We start from the raw sequence: 20,130 nt of genomic DNA on the forward strand, positions 1-20,130 counted from the left end.
GCCCACCGTGATCAAATATTCCGAACGAGAGTGGTCACAAGTCATTCACTTTCTGGACTTTTACAAACAACACGATTTAAAGCTTTACAGCTGTCGGCCAAACTGATAAACTGGAAGCAGAGAAACTGCATTCGCGTACTTTTTTCTCCGTCGTACCAATAATGAAGATGTATATATGAAGATTGCGTTTAAAGTAATATTTATTCATATCCAACCTTTAAAGTATCACTGCATTTCCGATTAAGGTCACCCACAGTATCACGCACTTTGATTTGGAAAGAAAACACTTATCAGGCCTAATTTAGTATGCAGAATCTATTCGAATAGATTCGAATCTATTCCAGAAATACACCGTGGCAGCCTGTCGGTTCTCCATCAATATGCTCACCTTTGCCTGACAGAACGATATGGGAGGACCGACGACGTACCCAGGATGGAGACTGGCAGCTGTATGGACGACTGAGAATGTCTCTGCAGGTCTAAGAAGGTACTTCTTAATTTGAATGAGAGATATGTTGGGTGTTTGAGTAATTTTCGCATGAAAAACTGGAACCAACGTAAATGTAAAACGCATCTCCCACTAAGAACAATCAGGCGAAACTGCGCGGTGGGCCTTGTTACCGCCGAAACGCTACTCATTTGCTTGTCTCAATCCCCTGCCAGAGGGGCGGGGTGGGGAGCATGAAATTGAGGAGCACATCTGACACAGTGCAAGAATCATGTCAGGTCATTGACCAGTAGAGGTCACCCACATCACACCATGACGGCAGTAATCACAATGCCTTATACACTGCCATCAAATACTGTGCCTTTACACAGCATCCACTAGATGTCACCGGTGCTATAGTTGGTGCTACAGAACCTCTTGTTGACCAAACCAAATTTAGTTAACTAAATTAAAACAATTTTAGTTAAGAACCAATGCAAAACATGGTCGTGATTGATGTATATATATAAAATCACGACCATGTTTTGCGTTGGTTTTGCACTAGTTTACCTAACGAATACCTATTAAAATTTCCAAAGACTGGTTGTAATTCATTGTGTGTCAACATAATCTGTCGGATTGAACTGCCAGACAGTCCCTTATTTATGTCTTCCATCTCATGCCAACTACATGCATTCAACCCAACACACATTTGATTGTGGGTACACAACACTCAAATACACAATACTTATTGATCATTAGTGTAATTATGACACATTGCATTTATAAATAGGCTGGCCTCTGTATGATGACTGATGAGAGGCACTTCCTGTCCTGGTGTGCATCTGAACTGTTACTGGTCTATTTGCCACCACGTGACAATGTCTAATATGAGTGGATGTCCACAGCAGTGAATGAATTGAGCTGAGTTACATCAAACTTGGGTTCGTATTCTGAACTGCTCCCTCATTTCCTGGCCCCTCTCAGCAGCGTTGATCTCTAATCAGCACAACTGTTAAGTGAACGATTCTAATTCGGTGCCGAGCAACATTTATGATATGCCAGTTACGTCAGCTTGAAACAAAAGACCTCCTCTGCTGAAGTGGAGCAGATCGTGGTGGGGAATGTTACCCATGTCTCCAATATTTGATATATGGGTGAGCTCCCCTCTTACCGTTTTGTCTTATTTTTTCATCTGACCTGGTTACAGGATGACTACAGGTCTTCCTGGCGGCAATAAACAAGGGGTTTCCTCTTCCTACAACCGGAGGTGGGAACCACCAGCACAGTTAGCAACGGGCAGCTCTTGTGGTGCTGTTACATGTTCTTTGCAATGGGAGGGGTCTGCTGGTCAGTGAACATTAAATAACGGACGAGCCCCTGTTCAGCACTGAGTGGAGGACACAGAAGCGCGTCTAAGTGTTTAACAAAGGACCGGATCATTCAACACTTTCATCACACTGATGCACTTTCCCTCGCTGAAAAGATTCATTCTTGCGCAAAATACCTCTGACAGAATGCAAATCACCTTGTAGCTTTCATAGCCATTGGTCGTTTATGTTAATGCCCCGGGTGCGTAAAAGAGCTACAGTGCATGCAGGGTTGATTGAACTGTTTCACTGAATGGGAAAATTGTGATTTCAATTGTCAGTTAGATGGACTGTAGCTGGTAATGTGTGTAAGAGGAGTTGCAGTTAAACACAGTGAAAATATGAACAGATAAATGAAAAACTGACCCCTAATTCTAATATGTATCTGTGCAGCTCCTATTTCACTGCATAAACCTCCTACCCAGCACATCAAGACTGTCCAAAATAAAAGAGCAACATATCTTAAAACACGTTTGTGCCAAAAAAAAAAAAAAACAAGCTGAATTTAGATTTCTTATTAAAATTACATTTGTATGATATGAAAATTTGAACCTACCTTGGACAAACACATTTTGCAGACACCAAAAAGAACAGCAAACATAAGATACATTTAGCTAATAGTCAGATAAAATTAATGTGGTTCCTTCTATATAATTCTGAAATGCTTTGTGGTCATAGTTAATGGCTCATCATATTACTGCGTTTGTCTCGTCAGCGGGTCAGTGTACCCTTAAGGAAGGCTGTGTTCGGAATATAGATAGGAGTCAAACAGCTTGTACCTTTGTTTCTAGGTCCTCAAGGCTCAAACAATCAGCCTTTAACAAAAAAGATTTAACCTGATACTGCGTCCTGGGAAAAAGTCAATGAAATGAGGGGACCGGTGTAGTTGCTGTAGCTAGCTGCTGGCCCCCTCTTTCTTCCCGGGAGATAGCGGGTTTAAAGGCAGCCCAGAGTAAACCAGGTTGCCAGTCTTAGGTCTGAGATTAGGTGTTATCATGTTGTACTTTAACAGCCTGGTGCAACAGGAGGAAGGAGGAAGCTGGATACTCAGGGCACATGCACCCCATTCCTGACAAGTACGAGCCCCTGGAGTGCAGAGACCACCACTCTGGACTAAAGCTGCCAACTCCAACATGATTCACTGTGCTGATATACCAGTAAACTGAACACTGTGGACTCTGCTATTCAGGTATGTCCATAACAGAAAGCAAATATCAATATGTACAGGGGGTCAAGGGTTTTGCTTGACTGGTATATCTGTGTGTGTGTGTGTGTGTGTGTGTGTGTGTGTGCAGAAAATCGTTTTTGAACTAATTTATTTTCAGTTCTGATGCACAAAACCTTCTATAAAGGATTATTTGTAACAGTTCTGCTGATACCCATTTAGTACCTGTCTATATCATAGATCTGAAAAGCAGTCACTAAAAGACGGATACGAAAAACGGGCTCATTTTACCCACGTGCTTATCAAGGTGAGGGGAGGGGCTATTGTTTCCTGGTAAGTCGTACCGTCTTACGGTGATGGAGTATAAGACTCTCTGTAAGAATGTGGTCACATTCAAAAAAGACCTCATTGTGGCGCCTTCGTGTGAACGAGCTGAAGACGAACCAAAATGCATCTAGTATTTCTTTCAGTTTTTCTAGCTCTCTTTGTAAAGATCAACGAGGGCGCAGGTGAGTGAACTTTGGTATTCTTTACTCACGGTTTAACATACTGGTTGCATCTATTATAAAGGTTTTTACATAATTTCTAAAAAATATGTACATCTATATAATAAAATGTAATATATATAACAGAACACTGTTGCATGGAGGGTATATTTGGATGAATCTTTTCAATGTTACTGAAATTATACAATAATTTCTTACAGATGGGTATCACTACAAAGATCAAAGCGTTGTCTTTTATGCAGCTCAACAAATTAATTGAACTTAAAATACATTAATATTGCCTATTTTGTTGCATTTACTCAAAGAAGAATAGACTTTTACTCCAAAATGACATTTTGCTTTTATGAATTGCTCTGCAACACTTTGCAAAGCCTGGTGATCATAAAATGTTAAGTGGTAAATGTCTGTTCAAAAACTGATATTCTTGGGCGCATCATCTTTAGCTTTGCCACAAATAATATCATTTTAACATTTTGAGTTACATCAATTGTTTCACATTTGTTTAATATGCCACACTGCTCAAATATTTATACGGTTTATGCTTCTTGTAATTCAGTTTCAAAACAGATAGGTAGCCTACCATAGTAATATTTCTAATAATTATATGAATTTAATATGACTGTGAAAAATGAAATAACTATAACCACGCTTGCATTCACATCCGACGGTTAGTGATCAAGTAACGAGTACTTTATCTGGACCGTCAGAGGTGGCTCACGTCAGCACAAGCTTAAGTTGCAAAACGGTCTGTACGATCAACAAGCCCACCAGATACTGATTGATTGAAATGTATTATCCCAATGGCCTTTTTTGCAATGCCTTTAGGGCACTTAAGATTTGAATCAGTTATTTCGTGTGCCCCATTTATACATCTAACACAAAGGATTTTTCAAGAAAAATGATAACAGGCGAAATCGGAGCTCCAACTGTCAGATGATAGGCAAGATAAATGTGCGCGATGTCCATCCGCGCCTCAACGCGCGCGTCTATCAGCACAGCGAGTGGCCACAGATGTTCCCACGCATTCCAGAACGTCACAGTGTGTGCGCTCCACACTGATTTCTAGCACGCCTTCCTTCCCTCTGTATGCTCCAAGAGTTAACTCTGTAAATCTGCAAACGGGCAATCGGATCCGAGAAGGACGGTATCGGTACCGTAAAGTGCCAGATTTAATATACCGCAATGCGTAACGCTAATATTACAAGATTTTCCGAAAACTGCAAACATCCGAATGGCTTCGGAATTCAAGAAGAGAAACCCACCTTAGATCATGTAATTTCCCTAATATTGTCCTGCATTAAAGTGCACCTGGAAATACACTTTCCTGCTTTCCAACGGCAGCAAATCGAAAAAGGGCATCCTGATTGCACTCGTCCGTGCCAAAGGTCCACAATTTTGTGTTTCAGAAAGTATTGGCTAAGTCGCTATGATTTGGACATGCAACGTCAATCACACAATTCTGTCGGTGATCTTAATGCTGTTTGTAAGCCTTTTTGATGTAACGGTCGGCGATCGATTATTCCCGTTGGCTGTCGCTTTTATCCAACTTCAGATCACGCACGCAATAGCTCCAGGGCATCCCTGCACTGCGGAGGCAGTCCACCTCCCGACAAAACTGGAAATGGAGACGTATTTACGCAGGCAGAATTGGATCCCTTGCCTAGGAAATTTCTCTGAGATCCGTGTGTGCTATTTCAATATTTGTCAAAGGTCGTAAAAGCATTCAGTGTAGGTGATGCATTGTGCACAGAGGTGTATTGATTGGTTTTCTGATACAGCGTCCCGCGTCTTTCTACCTCTGCGATTCGAGCAGGTGACATTTTTTGAGAATCCGACGAAATAGGTCTCGGTACAGAGCTTGAACACGGCTTTGGTGCCTGTACAGCTGCAATAATGTATACACTGAAAACGGCTAAAAGCAAGCAGCAACCAATGATGCTTTATAACATTTTATGTCATTATTCGTTTACATAGGCGATTAACGTTAACGATTAACTTGAATGAGATCATTTGGAATACAAGCACATGGCGATCCTTGTCATTGCCAGTTGTTTTCTTGTCATCTGAGTGATTGACCTTCTGTGTAAATAAAACAAGCTAATAGTCGATGACAACAATATCTGCGTCACTTAAACTACGGTCACTTGCCGAAGGTCTGTTGATGTGCTACTTTATTTTCACCGGCAAAGAATTACTGCGGCATAGCAGCAATTTATCGAAATAATGACTACATTTATGCTTAGAACATAGAAATTGCGTAATCATTATCAAGTACACAATATTGACTCAGTGGACTAGTCAGTACGTCTGTACGCTTAGTGGAATCTTGTTCAGCCCCATAAAAGCGAATATGCTCAATTTCTAAAAAAAAAAAAAAAAAAAATACAGTATGTTCTGACTGTTTTAAAAGGAAGATGGTGTTGATAAATCGGGGTTCCTCTTTCAACAGGTAACATTTCCACTCGTGTGTGCTGAATCGTCTTCGCTTGCATTCTGTATTTGCCAATACATGTCTTTTTAAACAGTTTTAACGGACACTGCGGTCTGTTGATGCATATTGCCGTTCAAAGGTTTTCAAACATCGTATGGTTCCGCACCTGATGGAGCAGAGGAAAGTAACAGTCATATAAGTGTACACGGTTTGATGATAAACCTCCGATTAAAATCTGTTTTAATTTGAGCATCTATGCACTATATGTGTGGGAGCGCTTTTTACATCCGTGCACTGTTTAATTGCTGGGAATGGAAGTCAGATCTCTACAGTATGATCTATACAGTGTACGAATTCGATAATTAAATTATTTGAGAAAAAAAAAACACCTACCCTGACAACATCAACACCATCGTATTGCCTTACCACCTACTCTGAATCAATGCCTATTAACAAGACAGACTGCTTCTAAAGGGTGGTAGGCTACTTCATATCTCAGGTTGTCCTGCCCTTACACAAGTGGAGCGCAAAGGCGCACGCGCGTATGCGGCCGCCGTAGTGGTTCCCAGCGGCGCGCAGTCCGCAGACTCATTATGTGGTCGTTGTGATAAACGAAGTAACCTAGCCAGTCCCTAAACTATATCAAATGAAATTTCACCGACGCATATTCAAATACGATTTTAATTGCTTTGTTGATACCACACAGGAACATTTTGATGAGGAGGCGAAGGTTTGAACAACGAAAAACCACGCGTGGATTACATGAATGGTGACACAAAAATATTAACAAAGATTAAACCAGTTGTCTTTATAGTACAGATCTGCAAGATGTGTCTTCTAGGGCTTATATCGATGCCTAACTGTCAAAAACTGTTAGCTGTCTTTTTAGTGAAAAGAACAGTTATTGAAAACGGATTAATAAATCGACTATTGTAAAGGGTAGGGAATAACCACAATCAACCTATTCCATGTATGTTCAGTTTTTACATTTTAAAGGCTATTTTCACGTTTATTTTAAATATCACGCTTTTGGTAATTAAATGGTCATCTCGTCCATAAAACTGGGTATAGCAAGGGCAAGGGGGGGGGGGGCAATATATATGGTTCTGTTGTATAATGGTTCTGTTGAACAGGTCAAACAGAGTAACAGGGTTATAAATAAAACGGTGTTGGCTTTCTCATCTTTTCGTTTGATGTCGCTGACGTCGAACTGTAAGGAAACGGACACGTTTAAGTGGACACTGGGCATGACAGCGCCCTCTAGTTTACAGCACTGGGATAATTAACGCTGGCCTCCCGCTCACGGTGTTTACGAGCAAATGTGGTGCATTTGTAAAATGCAACCGTGATCGTTGTAGAAGGTGCGATTCCGGTTTTCATCCTTGCATTTGGCATGCATTCTGAAATCGTTATCCGTTTCCACCTCCCTATCTTTAGTTTCGCCTCTCACTGAATGTTTCCACGTGCGCCAAAGCAAAATATTGCATTTTATCAAACAAATCATACATTGTATTGTATATTGACAACAATAGCATACAAGTGCCTTCTGTTTAACCATCTTACAATTTTCGCAAAACTGAAATGCATAGATTTCACACTTGTCAAAGAACAGGTTCCTTTATTTGTTTTCTTTTCTTTGTCCTTTTCTTGGACAGTTTCCTCTCCTTGTTTTTTTTTCTGCTAAGATCTTTCGCTGTTGTGCTGAGATTCATTGTTCACGGATACCTTGCTTTAAGGACAGCACAAAAGATCAAAGTGGATTTGTTGTGGAATGCATATCTGAAAATAAGGATGTTGAAGATCGGACCTGTGCATGAAGAAGTAGAGTAAATAATTTACATCTTAAATTGAATGTGAAGCCATTAAAAAAATTTTGTTAAATAAATAAATAGTAGAAATACACATAACTATATGAAACTAAAATATTTTATTCACATTTGCACTTGGAGTATGGATGCATTGAAAGCTAGGTCTTCCTCCTTGCTGTCTTATAACCTGGTCAAAGTAGAGATGGCAGGTATGATAGGGGCTGCAGTGTTGGTGTAGTGGTATGGAGTAAGGCTCGTGACCCACAGCTTGCAGGGTCCATTCCCAGGATAGGCACTGCTGTTGCACCCAGGGGCAAGGTGCTTAACCTGAATGCCCTCACTAAATATCTGGCTGTATAAATGGATGAAATGTACACTGATAAGAAGATAAGATGCACGCTCTCGATAAGAACATCTGCTAGCTGTACTGAACTGTACTGTTTATTTAGTGTTGTAAAAGCTTTTTTTAAAAAAAAAAAAAAAACTCTGCAGTGCTGTATCATATGTTTCAGAAATTGGCTGCACTGCTGGGACAAGTGGTTTGTGGATTATAGGTGGGGGAACATGGTGTTTGTAAATTTGGCTTTGTGCCAAGAGGGAACACATCACAATCTTGGGAATGTTATGCAGCCACATGCAAACATTTTTGTGGGGCCAGTGCAATGGGACAGTATTATCAAGCAATGGCATAAGATGCATGGTGTTCTCATATCCCTACAGTGTTTATTTTTAATGGAGATTATCATTCTTCCACAGAAGGAAATGGTATAAGGCTGAGCTAAAAGAAACCAACTTGCTTTACCCAATTCATAGGACTTCCTTTACAAATACAACAAAACCTTCCAGTTTTAATGAACGGGGAGACCTTCCCAGATTTTCAATGGAATGTGCGTTTTTTTTTTTTTTTTTATAAATATTTGATTTCTGAGATAGAACCAGATATTTGTCTCAGTTTGGAGAAGTGGAAACATGCAGCTCCATTGTTCAATATTAATAAACTTAAAAAAAAAGAAAAACATGCAAGACTGTGCTCTTAGTTGAGAACAGTGATTCTGTTTCTGTATATATACTGATATTACGGAAAGATAAAGCATAAGTAAAGCTTATGTCCTTTGTGGCACTGAACAATAGGAAGACAATTCCTGTGTATTAGAGGCATTTGTATGACCGGGAATAACAATTGACTTGGGCAATGCTGGAACAATTGTTGTTTACAACAGAAAAAGAAACAACAAGTATTGATAATTGGAACTGATTTCACAAATAAGATTTCAATACAGGAAGTTCTGTTTTGGAGGGTGTTCCAACAATTTGGCTACTTGCCAGATCAACTCCTGAGTGCTTCCGCTGTTACCCAGTCTGTTCCCAAAAAAAGAGTTATGCTTAAGGATGGGAAGCAGGAATATTACATCATTTAATAGATCAAATCTGAATATGAATATCTAAATATTGTAATATTCTCTTTGTAAGAAGAGTCACCTATAGTACATGTGTAAAGGATGCATTAGATGGTAGCAGAATTTAAATGCCCTGAAAAGGAGAATTATAGTAATAAAATACAGGTCTTCCCATTCTTTGTTGACTCTTACCATCTGCTGTAATCACTCACCTTGTAATCCCACTTTACTTATGTGTTTCAGCACAGGTCTGAAGTGACAACAGAGGGCCCCATGTGTTAATATGCAGGCTTAGTTTTAAACTGCAGCTCCTTTGTGGCTCAGACATGATTTCATGTAGAGTCACCAAAGACTTTAAGGCAAATCATGACCTCATGAGAATGAGGGACAGGTTTGACAGCAGAGTTGAATCTTGGGTTCCATTGACTGATGTACTTGTTGTTTCAGATTGGTGCTACCAGTCCCAGTTCACATGTGAATCCCATTGTAAAGGTGAGTTTTAACCTTGTTTATTATCTATTCAAATATTGTTTGCCATTGGTGATGTCATGAGGATACCCCATCGACAAGACAAATATTTTTCAGTGCACTGTGTCCTGTAATTATCACTAGTATTACTACTACTGTACCCTTTAGTAGTGTGTAGGTCACATTCGCTGTAAGCAAACAAATATTTTTATTTTAAAAATGTATACTGTGAGAACTGGGAAATTATCATGACTATTGTCTTTGACATGTAATCAAATTGTATGATTTCTTGTGCAATCTTACCTGTTCATTTTTGTGCAGCTCCTGACCATTGGAGTGAGGCTGAACACGCCCAGAGCTGTTCAGGAAAATCCCAGTCTCCCATTAACATTGTGACCAAGAGAACTCTGCCAGATGAGCGCCTTACCCCCTTCAAATTTACCGGCTATCAGGATACCTTTAACAGCAACATTAAAAATAATGGACATTCTGGTATGTTTATACTATTTTTATAAACTATTTTTTTCCCTTCACTGAATACAGACATTAGTGTATTACCTGTCTTGTGAGTTCCTGGGCACCCACTGGAGTTACAGTTTAAAGTTTTTTCATTCAGAGGCACTAAGAACTAACTCAAGTTGTGCTTTTTTGCAGCACAGGGTGGGGGTGGGGGGTTGTTTCTGGATTTTTATCGTGGCTCAATTCTCCCATGCCTCTTTGCAGTTGCAGTGGCTGTGCCCCACGTGGCCACGGTCAGCGACGGGGACCTGAAAACCACATATAAGGCCGTGCAGTTCCACTTGCACTGGGGCACGGATGGGGGCCCTGGGTCTGAGCATACTGTGGACGGGGAGCAGTACCCCATGGAGGTACAGTGCCCGCTCGCAGAGGAGCCAAACTGACCCCCCCCCAAAGGCTCACACCCCTGCACAGACACACATCCTCAACCCAGACCGGGCCGCTTCTCTCAGTCGGCCTCCGCTGCATCTTGAATTGTTTCTCACTTTAGCTGTTGTGCTGAGGAATGTGAAATATACACGGCACATTGCAAGGCTGAGCAGCAGCATGATGTAAAGGCTCACAGAGCAAACTTTTCAGCCAGTACATTGTGAGTTTTGAATCCAGTTTCACCCTTAAGGCACTTAGTGATATAAAACTTTATAGAGCACCTTGAATGCATTAATAAGCATATCTTCCGGTGGTTCCCAGCTGTGTGAATGGGTAATGAATTAAACATGAGCTGGATAAGCCACCCTGGATAAGCATATCTGTTCGGCAGATAAGTCAGTGTGAGAGGAAATGAGATGTTTCCAGCAGTTGTGCAGTACATGCAGCTGGACACAATCAGCACTTTCATGGGTAGCAGAGTACATGTTCTGCATAGTTTGTTAGTGTTATGATAAAATCAGCACAAAGCCATTCCAAACGCCGCAGGGTTAGGCCTTTCTCAATGGAGAAGAGCTGTGGCTTTTATTGACGGATTTGCAAATGTTCCGATTCGGATTGTCACTGATGCTTTACCAACAGAGCTGTCTCTCTCTGGTGTTCTCCACAGCTACATATTGTCCATATCAAAAAAAGTCACACTTCTTTGTCCAGTGCTCTCCAAGACCCGACTGGAGTGGCGGTCCTCGGATTTTTCTATGAGGTAAAAAACTCAATGTTCACCTTTCCATGCCAACTAATTTAGATTCTCTGAAAAAATATCACTCAAAACATGACTGAATAATTAAAAAAAGAAAGTGTACCCTGATATATTATTGGCATTCATAATAAAAACAATGGCTGTATGTAAATATTAGTCAGAATGATTTCAGCAGTGACTGTATAACCAGTTAGATGAGTGAATGCAGATGTAAAAATGTAATGACGTACATGTGCATTTATGCATATTTAATATGTGCCATGTTTATCACTTTAGGAATCAGCTAGTGCCAATAGGAAATATGAACCCCTCATAAATGCCCTGAGAAAAATCAAAACTACTGGTAAGTAAAAACATCCTGGTTCACCTTGTTCTTCATTGTTGCCTTTAGTTTTGTAGCTTATCCAGTTATGTGGATGTGTTATAAATGACTAAATTAAATTTAAATGCAATAGCTGTGAACTACCTCACGCATATACTGATGTCACTTTTGCTTGTTTCATACTGTTAGTAAAAGTCCGGAAAACCAAAATGTGTTTCATTATGACAAAGAAGCAGATTCGATGTTCACAGCAAAAGACAGGAAGGTTTATTTGCACAGCCGGCCGTGGGGATCAGCATTGAGCAGAAGTTCAACTAGTATATCATTTCATTCTTTTTATACAGTTTATACATACATTTACATATGAGTTATGATGACCAGGTTGGTTCTGATTGGTTTTGTGGAGCTGTGCATAGCTCCCTCTCTAATCGGGTATTTTCTGAGCCCTGTAACCTAATTGGCTCCATAGGGTTCACAAGAGGTGCCGTTTGGCTCTGGTCGGATGTAGTGACATCGCTTTGTATTTGAATACACATCACTTGTCTCCAGCGTTTGTATTCGAATACACATCGCGTGTCTCCAGATCAAACGCCATGCCGTTCCACAAAACTATCTCCTAACAATACCAAAGTTGCACAGTGGTTTATCGGTGAAAAATGTCGGTGGGATGGAATTCAAAGAGGCTAAGGTGGCCCTTTGAAACTGAATGACGGCACACCTGTGTCCTGATCTTGTTTTTTTGTCATCCCATGTTCCCAGGCGCAAACACAACCATCAACGGTCTGTCTCTGAATGCTCTCCTTCCTTCACCAAAGAATATGACCAGCTACTACCGTTACAAGGGCTCCCTCACCACCCCTGGTTGTACCGAGGCAGTTGTGTGGACCGTCTTTGAACACGCCATCCCTCTCAGCAGGGACCAGGTATGAGGCTTCTGTTAAGATATCAGTATAATCATTTACATTACATTACATTCATTTAACAGACACTCTTATCCAGAGCAACCTCCAGCACAATAGAACATAAGTCTATCTATTTGAGTTGAATGAGCAACAGTGTCAGACCAGGCTATCACACTCCCAGACTAGTGAGTGTGAGCATAATGCTATTGAAGTCCTACTACAAGTGAACCTATGCTAACCTTACTAGATATCCTAGAAAATAATGGAAGCCAAGTACACACACTATCATACATCAACAGTCAATAGATCACAGAATCCACAACACAATAGAACTATACACGTAAAATAAACAGCAAGTAATACAAGTAGCAAATGTTAGGTGGTGGGGATTGAGGTGCAACCCAAATGCAGTCTGAAGAGGTGTGTCTTCAGTCTATATTAGAAGACGGACAGTGATTCCACTGTGTTTTAAGCTAAGCTGACCTAAGCAGACATCCATCACACTGTAGCCTTCACGGTTTGCTTGTGTCTCCTTCCCACAGCTTCGTGCATTCTCTGAACTCCAGTTCCATGACGGGAAGAAGATGGTGGGCACGTTCCGGCCGGTGCAGCCGCTGAACGGCCGAAAGGTGTACCGATCGGCAGGCAGTGTGGTTCTGGCCAGCGGGGCGCTCCTGGCCATCTCGGTGGCGGCGGCCTTTGGGCTGTCCCGGCCCAACTAGACGAGGCAGTCTGCTGACTCACCGACAACGCACAAACATCATGATACAAAAAAAAAACAACAACAACAAAAAAAAAAAGCAAACAACCATGTCTCATCACTAACTGCCTCAGCGGAAACCGCACAATCCCGTTACAGAGTGATTCATGAGCATTAAGACCTCAACTGCTGTTGAAACCCTAAAACGTCACCTCCACCTCTCAGGTGTTCCAGGCACTGACGCTTTCAGAAACGTACTACTGATGATCCCGTTGTCCCTCCTGAGACTACCCTCCACTCTCACTAAATCTCCATTTGATTCAGGGTGTTTGCTGATCTGAAGCCAGCTGTCGCAGAGCCCTGAACGGAACGACACGATCAAGTGGCATGAACCGACAGTGTAAATTGCCTGCAGCTATCAGTAGGAACACTCATTAATACTTCCGAGCACTGGATCCCTAGCAATGTCTGTGCTTTGTTGCATACATGGCCAGGTCAGACTGCCCCCTACCAGAGCCCCTTTTCAATAGTCTTCTCCCTCTGAATCACACTGTGAGAAGAGTACAGTGTGACCCATGACGAACACCCCATTGTTCTGAGAGTTTACAGTCATGTGTAATGTACACTTCCTCCCTGTTGTTGGTAACATTCAGCCTGTGTCACGAATGAGCTGCGAGGGGGAGATGATACAGCGGGGCGACACGCTCTGCCGTTGAGAATGCGCCCTGGGCGAGTGACGCGGAGCTGCATCAGAACTGAAGAAACGTGCACGTCGTCTTTGAGATAACCATTTGAAGCAGACATTTCCCGCCTCAATTCCCCCCCCCCCCTTCCCTAAAAAATATATATCAGCGACACCAAGCACGGTCCGCTTCAGGCTGTTGAGACAGGCCTGTGGTCGTCTGCAGTCCCACAGCCCGCTTGAAATACAGCATTTTATAAACCCTGTATAACAAGCAAGAGCTCCAGCAATGCTTCATTGTTCTGTTATGCACCACAGGTAGGCTTGGCGCCCACGGCGGGACCAGCCACGCTACCAAACCCACAGAATGTATAGCTTGTCTTGCAGTGACATGCACTGATTCTTGAATTTGATTTACTGGTCAATATACAGTCTCCCATTGGTCTCCATTTGGGGGGTGTACATCCATGTCAGGAAAACTGAAAAACACACACCTTCCCCAGAGATCAGGACTAGATCTGTGTGCTCACCAAACAGGGGCTGTGTGCATTTTCCATGTTTTTGCAACGCTAAGTTAACATTATTTTTATATTGTGTAATTTGAACACATGTCATGTATGTATGTGTATATTAATATGAAGAGACACATTTTTATTTATATATATTTTTTGTTTATTGGATTGAATTTAATTCAGCATATTATTCATTTGATAAAAATCATCCAGCGTAAAAGGAATGATAATGTACACCAGTGGATGTCTGTCAGGCGCTGGCCTCACTGTGAAATTCCTCCTTTGTCCAGTATGCAGTAAGGAAATGTTTGTACACACAGAGCAACTTTTATCTTGCCTGTACTGCAAATATGATTCTGACGGTGATGCTAAGTGAACAATATGGCTAATAAAATGAACAATATGTTTGAATGCAAGGACAAAAAACTGGATCACCTTTTTGTCTTATTTTTGTCTGAATCGCATTTACTTTCGAGAAACTCTGAGGGGTGGTAGTGATGGACGCATCATGGGTTTGACTCTTCTTTTCAATTAAATACTGAATTGCCTTTTCCATTTTATGCACCAGATAAGGCAGATTGAAAAAGCCAACTCACTGTTCTTCGTCGTCTTATTATTATTCCAACTGATTTTCTGCGCTTAACTGCTGCTATAGCTTTTCAGCTAAACTTGATCAGTACATTCAGCTGAAATGGGATTGCATTGCTGGTGCATTTTGCGTCAGTACCTAAAATATTTTTTGAGATATTTACAATTCTACATTGAAAAATTTTCCATTTACAAACATGGACAGAACACTCAGAATCTGAAAATTCTAATATGTGCACCTTACAGGACTGCTAGAGTGGCCTCAGATACAGACTGTCTCTCAAGCAGAGCTTAAAACAATTAGCTGCAATCATTGTTACACAACCAACTTCAAGTTTATCCTCAAACTTTCCTTTCTAGTTACATTTTCATGTGCTCAGGAAATGGAACTGAATATCAGCAGTCAGAGCCTGGATGGCACATTAGGTTGGAGCTCAGCCTAAAGCTAATTTGGTACAGGCACACTTCCTGCCTGTGATACCAGTCTATCGCAGGGGCATTACCCAAAATGCATCTCTTTTAACCTAGTTATAAACAAAGATTCAGTGGGTACGAAATGTTTTGCATGACTTTTAGAGGGGACGTTGATGGGGTCGAGGAAGTTAAGCACTCTGATCACCATGGGCAATGGAATAAAATAACACTTCAGGTTTTAAAGTCAGTCAGCAAGTACAACATGCTCAGCAAGTGAATGTGAAAAAAGTATCTTTGAGGTTCTTTTGACTCTAGGCTGGGGAAGCTTGAGAAACGACAGGGCTCTCGTTTACCCAGCCGAATCCCAAACAGACCCTGAGGTGGAGAGTCTGCTGCAGATATCGACCCTAATCCATTTCTAATTGACTTACACTGGACACGGGCGCTGTCCCGATAGAGTTCGGCAGGTCGGTCCAAGTAGGAGAGGCTCAGTCCTAAGATCACCCGCCTCTCAGGATTTTTCTGCCCATGTCCAAATTATCAAAAGCCTCATTGTGGCACCCAGGACAGAGGGGGCACTGGTGTCTGAGAGAGCCACTTGTGCACGAGCAACTCGGACCGAAGTGCCCAGGACCAGAGCTCCAGAATCACAGATGGAGACTTCTGCCTGTGTCCTGGGGGTGTGAGAGGACTGTGTACACCTCCTGTGCCTGGGAAGGCCAGACGCCAGCTCATTAGGCTTCACCTTGCCAGGCGATGCTAAATGTCCTGTGTGACCCAACAACATGTTTCCACTTCCACCCCTGAGTTCTGGCCGAGTACTCGCTCCCCTGCTCAGGCTCCGCACCCAACGGACAAAGACCTCATTCTCCTGAAAGGAAACCAGAGGCATCAATGCACAGCCACTTCGTCCTCGTGTTTTCAGTGACCCCTGCCAATCTGATAGCATCACAATGGGTAAGATGAGGCATCCAACACAGTGCGTGTCTCCATGGAGAGGCACTTTCTAAAGCGTAAACTGGGGCAAAACACACTCTTGCGTCCCCCAAGCTACCCTAATCGGTGCCACATTAGTAAATCGAGTTAAAGGAATGTGTAAGCCAAGGAATAATTCAGAGAGGGCAGTAATGGGATCTCCCTGTTTAAATAAGTGTATGTATGGTACCCTCCAAAGCAGAGGTTTTATGATATTTGAAACACAGTGCTGTTGTAATTGTTAGTTTGAGCATTTGTTAGCTCTGAAGGGGAATCGCTAATTATTACGACAAGATGAAAACACTGGCCTTTAAGTATTCAGATAAATATAATAAACAGCTTATCCAGCTCACAGCTACAATACAGATGTGGAAAATGCACATAGAATATCCAGCTGATGTACCTCTGTACTAAACAGGAGGATTGACTAAATTCAAATTGCATTACTATGCACAAATCCATTCGTGTTGCTTTTGGCATCGTAAGTTCTTAATCAATTCAACCAGCGCTGCTTGTTTTGCCATCTTATTATGAAGGACCATAATGATGAACAAATCTTAAATATCTTAACTTAAACATAGTTTTCTTTACATTAGCATGCCAGAACTGGGGCTATGATACTAACAAGATAATTCAAGATAAACATCACAGGCAGGATGTAGGCAATAAATTAGTCACAGAAATGTACACATGTAATGCAATAAGCTATGCCATAACTTATTGCATAACATAAAATGTACACAGTTCATATGACATCAACACAAAGGATTTAATTAAATCTTTATTATTAACTCCTGAATTTCATTCAGCTTTGACTATTTTTCTCTGATTATTCATTTTGTCTTTATTTACAGTTAAAGCTTTCCCTGTTCTGAGACAGCCAGTTGTACTATGAAAATCAGTGTTTTTCATGGCATGCTGTCAACTTTGGGATGAAAAAAGTCATAGCCCATACTGTCCGCAGGTAGTGATAAACTCCACAGGGTTATTAATGCAAGATTCCATTCAAGCAAGGGAGTAGGCCCAGCACATTTAATGATTTAGTCAAGATTTTTGGCCACTCGTCTTCCATATTACTCACAAACTGAAATGTAGCTTGCTCCACTGCTGCAAAGCCTCAACTAAGTTTGACAGTATCAAAAACAGCATGGCTGCGTACCAGGACCAAAAATACAAAATCAGGGGAGTACTCTTAGTCACTGTGTTTTTGGGAATCCCCAGACAGAGGGAATCCTGTGAGCTCCCAGGCTCATGACATTAGATCTGAAATCACCGTTCATTCCACAGAGCTACCATCCCACCACACAAGTGGACCCACGTGGTGGAAAGGCATTTTCTGACTGTCTCTGGTGCGTGTTTTAAGCAGGCTGGCAATGTAATTCCCATGCAAAAAGGTTGTTCAATTAGGTAGAGAAGCTGGTCAATAAATCAAAATATCAATGATTAATTTTCAAACGTTTAATTCCATATGGGCATTGTGAAGGCTGATGAGAGTATGCTTTCTGGAGTAGAATATGAATGATCCATTTCGATGTTGGTCAGTGTTACCTTTCCTAGGGTGGAGTATGCTGACTTTGAGGTTGATGATGATCAGACCAGAGGTACGCATGTACCCTGAAGGATCAAACAGGGACTGATGAAGAGAGCGAATTCTGAGCTTCTGAGAAATCTATAGAGGGTGATCAAGAGCAGGAGCTCCAGTGGTTTTGCTGACAGGGTTAGCGCAGTAACTGTTCCCAGGAGGGAGTGATTCGATTCTCACTTAACACGAAATGCCTCAGTAAATACCCACTATAGAGTAGGATAACGTGTAAAAACTGTGAGCTATGCAAGTCACTCTGGATAACAGTGTCTGCTAATCAAGTGTAATGTAATATGTAATGTAACAAGAGCGGAGGGTACAGGATGCAGGAGTGCAGGAACTAATCGAAATTTTCAAGGGGGCTTACCTAAAAATACCTGAGTACCACTGACTTAGAATCTTTTGGCTCAACCATACAGCACTATCTATTTTAGGGAATATTCTAGTTAATATTTAAATGACACTAACAGAATTTTATGGTAAACAGAACAAAGCCATCATACTCTAGGGAGCATGACTTGCATGATTTGTGATTCAACCCAGATATTGTATAAACCCAAAAAATTGCATTTGATTCTGTGTAGGAACATATATGTGAGATGAAATACTTCGTGGTAGAGTGATCATGATGTAACAAGATCGAATATTGCTTTGGGAGAAAAAAAAACTTCCCAGCTATGTCAATCAGCCTCTACACATGGTACCAGAGAGGTTAAAACAATATTCCTTGCCCTTGTTCCTATCCTTGGAGTCAGCAGTTGGAGGTGATTGAAAGGGTAAAGGTTTATTTCACAACAGTGAAACCTGAAGCAGCTGACTTGAGCAGCAGATAAACCCCACGGATTGATGTGATGATGAACTCACCCTTGGAAATGCCTGTCAAAGCGTCAGAGCAGAGGCGTATGCCCAAATGACCATCATCTTAAAAACATACACATGAAGATCATCAAAATATTATGTCAGTGACATAAGTAAAGATTGCAAGTATGAGATATCCTTTGTTAGCATTGTTCTTCTTGACACATGATAAAATTCCATGAATGCGTTGTTCCAACATCTGTAACGGTTAAAAAGGCCCCCAAATGAGTACAGGTTTACAACCCTACTGACAAGGATTCCAATATATTAAGGGAACAATATTCACAGGGAGGGCCACATGTCTTCAAATCGGTGTTCTTCTGCTAGTACTGGGAGGAACAGAAATGATGTGAAATGTGGTGACATTTGGGCCACTGAACTGAGAACAGATGGAATTCAGAGACAAATTTAAGGCAAATGCTTCTTGTTCTTACACAATATTTTCATCACATCTCAGGCTGAAATAGATTGAAACTGTAAGGTAAGCAGTTAGTTAGCAGTTAACCAAAAAAAAGTAAAAATTTGCTGTCATAAGCTGTTCTTATATTTAGACTTATCTTTCATTTGGTTTGATCAAGTGGCCTCAGCTGATCTTTCAGTTCCACAGACAGTATCTGGTAAATACAAGATAAATTATCTTAGTTCAGATGTCTTGGGTTTCAAACATTTAAATCAGTTGTAGACACAGTACCCGTTCATATCAATCATTGGATACACTGTAGCACAACTACTCAAAGATTAGACTGAATGAAACTTAGAAAGAAGGAAACCTGGAGCAAATCCAGTGGTTCATAATGCTGTTTTATTTCACAAGACAGTATGCATGCTTGTACCACTTCTAATTTACTCTACTGTTTATTTGTGGGGGGGGGGGGGGGGGGGTACATTCTTATACTGAGAAATAATTTCATAGTGCCTGCATATTTCAGTGTATTTCAATCAAGTTAACTTAGATTTAAATGTGAGCTTTGTTTGATGGTCAGTATCATTGTTCATCTATGTGCTTACCAGGCGCCCCTTGCCTTGGAAGTAAATCATTGAAAGTCAGCTAAACCAATAGGTTAACCACCGTAATCCTTCTTAGGAACACTCGCTTTGGAAATTGATCTGGATTAGTGACATGCTGTGTTATTGCAGCAGGCGTATCATGTGCTCTGTTATCAGTGCTTAAGGTGGAACTGGCCGCAGGTTTTAATCCTGTTATAAAACTTGTGTAAAAGTTGATAGTTGTTTTGGGGAACCTTATCATCAGAGAAGAAAAGAAAAAAAATATTTAAAAATGTGTTTAAGTGTATGATAATCTTTTTTAGTTTTTAATCTTTTTTTGTTTAATTATGCCTCTCAATTGAGCAAACAGTTTCATGCTTATGTTTCTATA

The 20,130-nt window shown here is 41.1% G+C and overlaps 1 protein-coding gene across 1 annotated transcript; it reads left to right on the forward strand.

Moving 5' to 3' along the window:
- Positions 1–3,354: 3,354 nt before the first annotated feature.
- ca4a (carbonic anhydrase IV a) lies at positions 3,355–13,394 on the forward strand. The gene is made up of 8 exons (XM_036523263.1): positions 3,355–3,471; positions 9,552–9,596; positions 9,894–10,064; positions 10,296–10,441; positions 11,128–11,220; positions 11,494–11,560; positions 12,299–12,462; positions 12,984–13,394. The coding sequence occupies exons 1-8, from the start codon at positions 3,411–3,413 to the stop codon at positions 13,161–13,163; spliced, it is 927 nt and encodes a 308-aa protein (XP_036379156.1). The 5' UTR covers positions 3,355–3,410; the 3' UTR covers positions 13,164–13,394.
- The last annotated feature ends 6,736 nt before the right edge of the window (positions 13,395–20,130 follow it).

Source organism: Megalops cyprinoides, chromosome 3, assembly GCF_013368585.1.
Source record: "Megalops cyprinoides isolate fMegCyp1 chromosome 3, fMegCyp1.pri, whole genome shotgun sequence".
NCBI lineage: Eukaryota > Metazoa > Chordata > Actinopteri > Elopiformes > Megalopidae > Megalops > Megalops cyprinoides.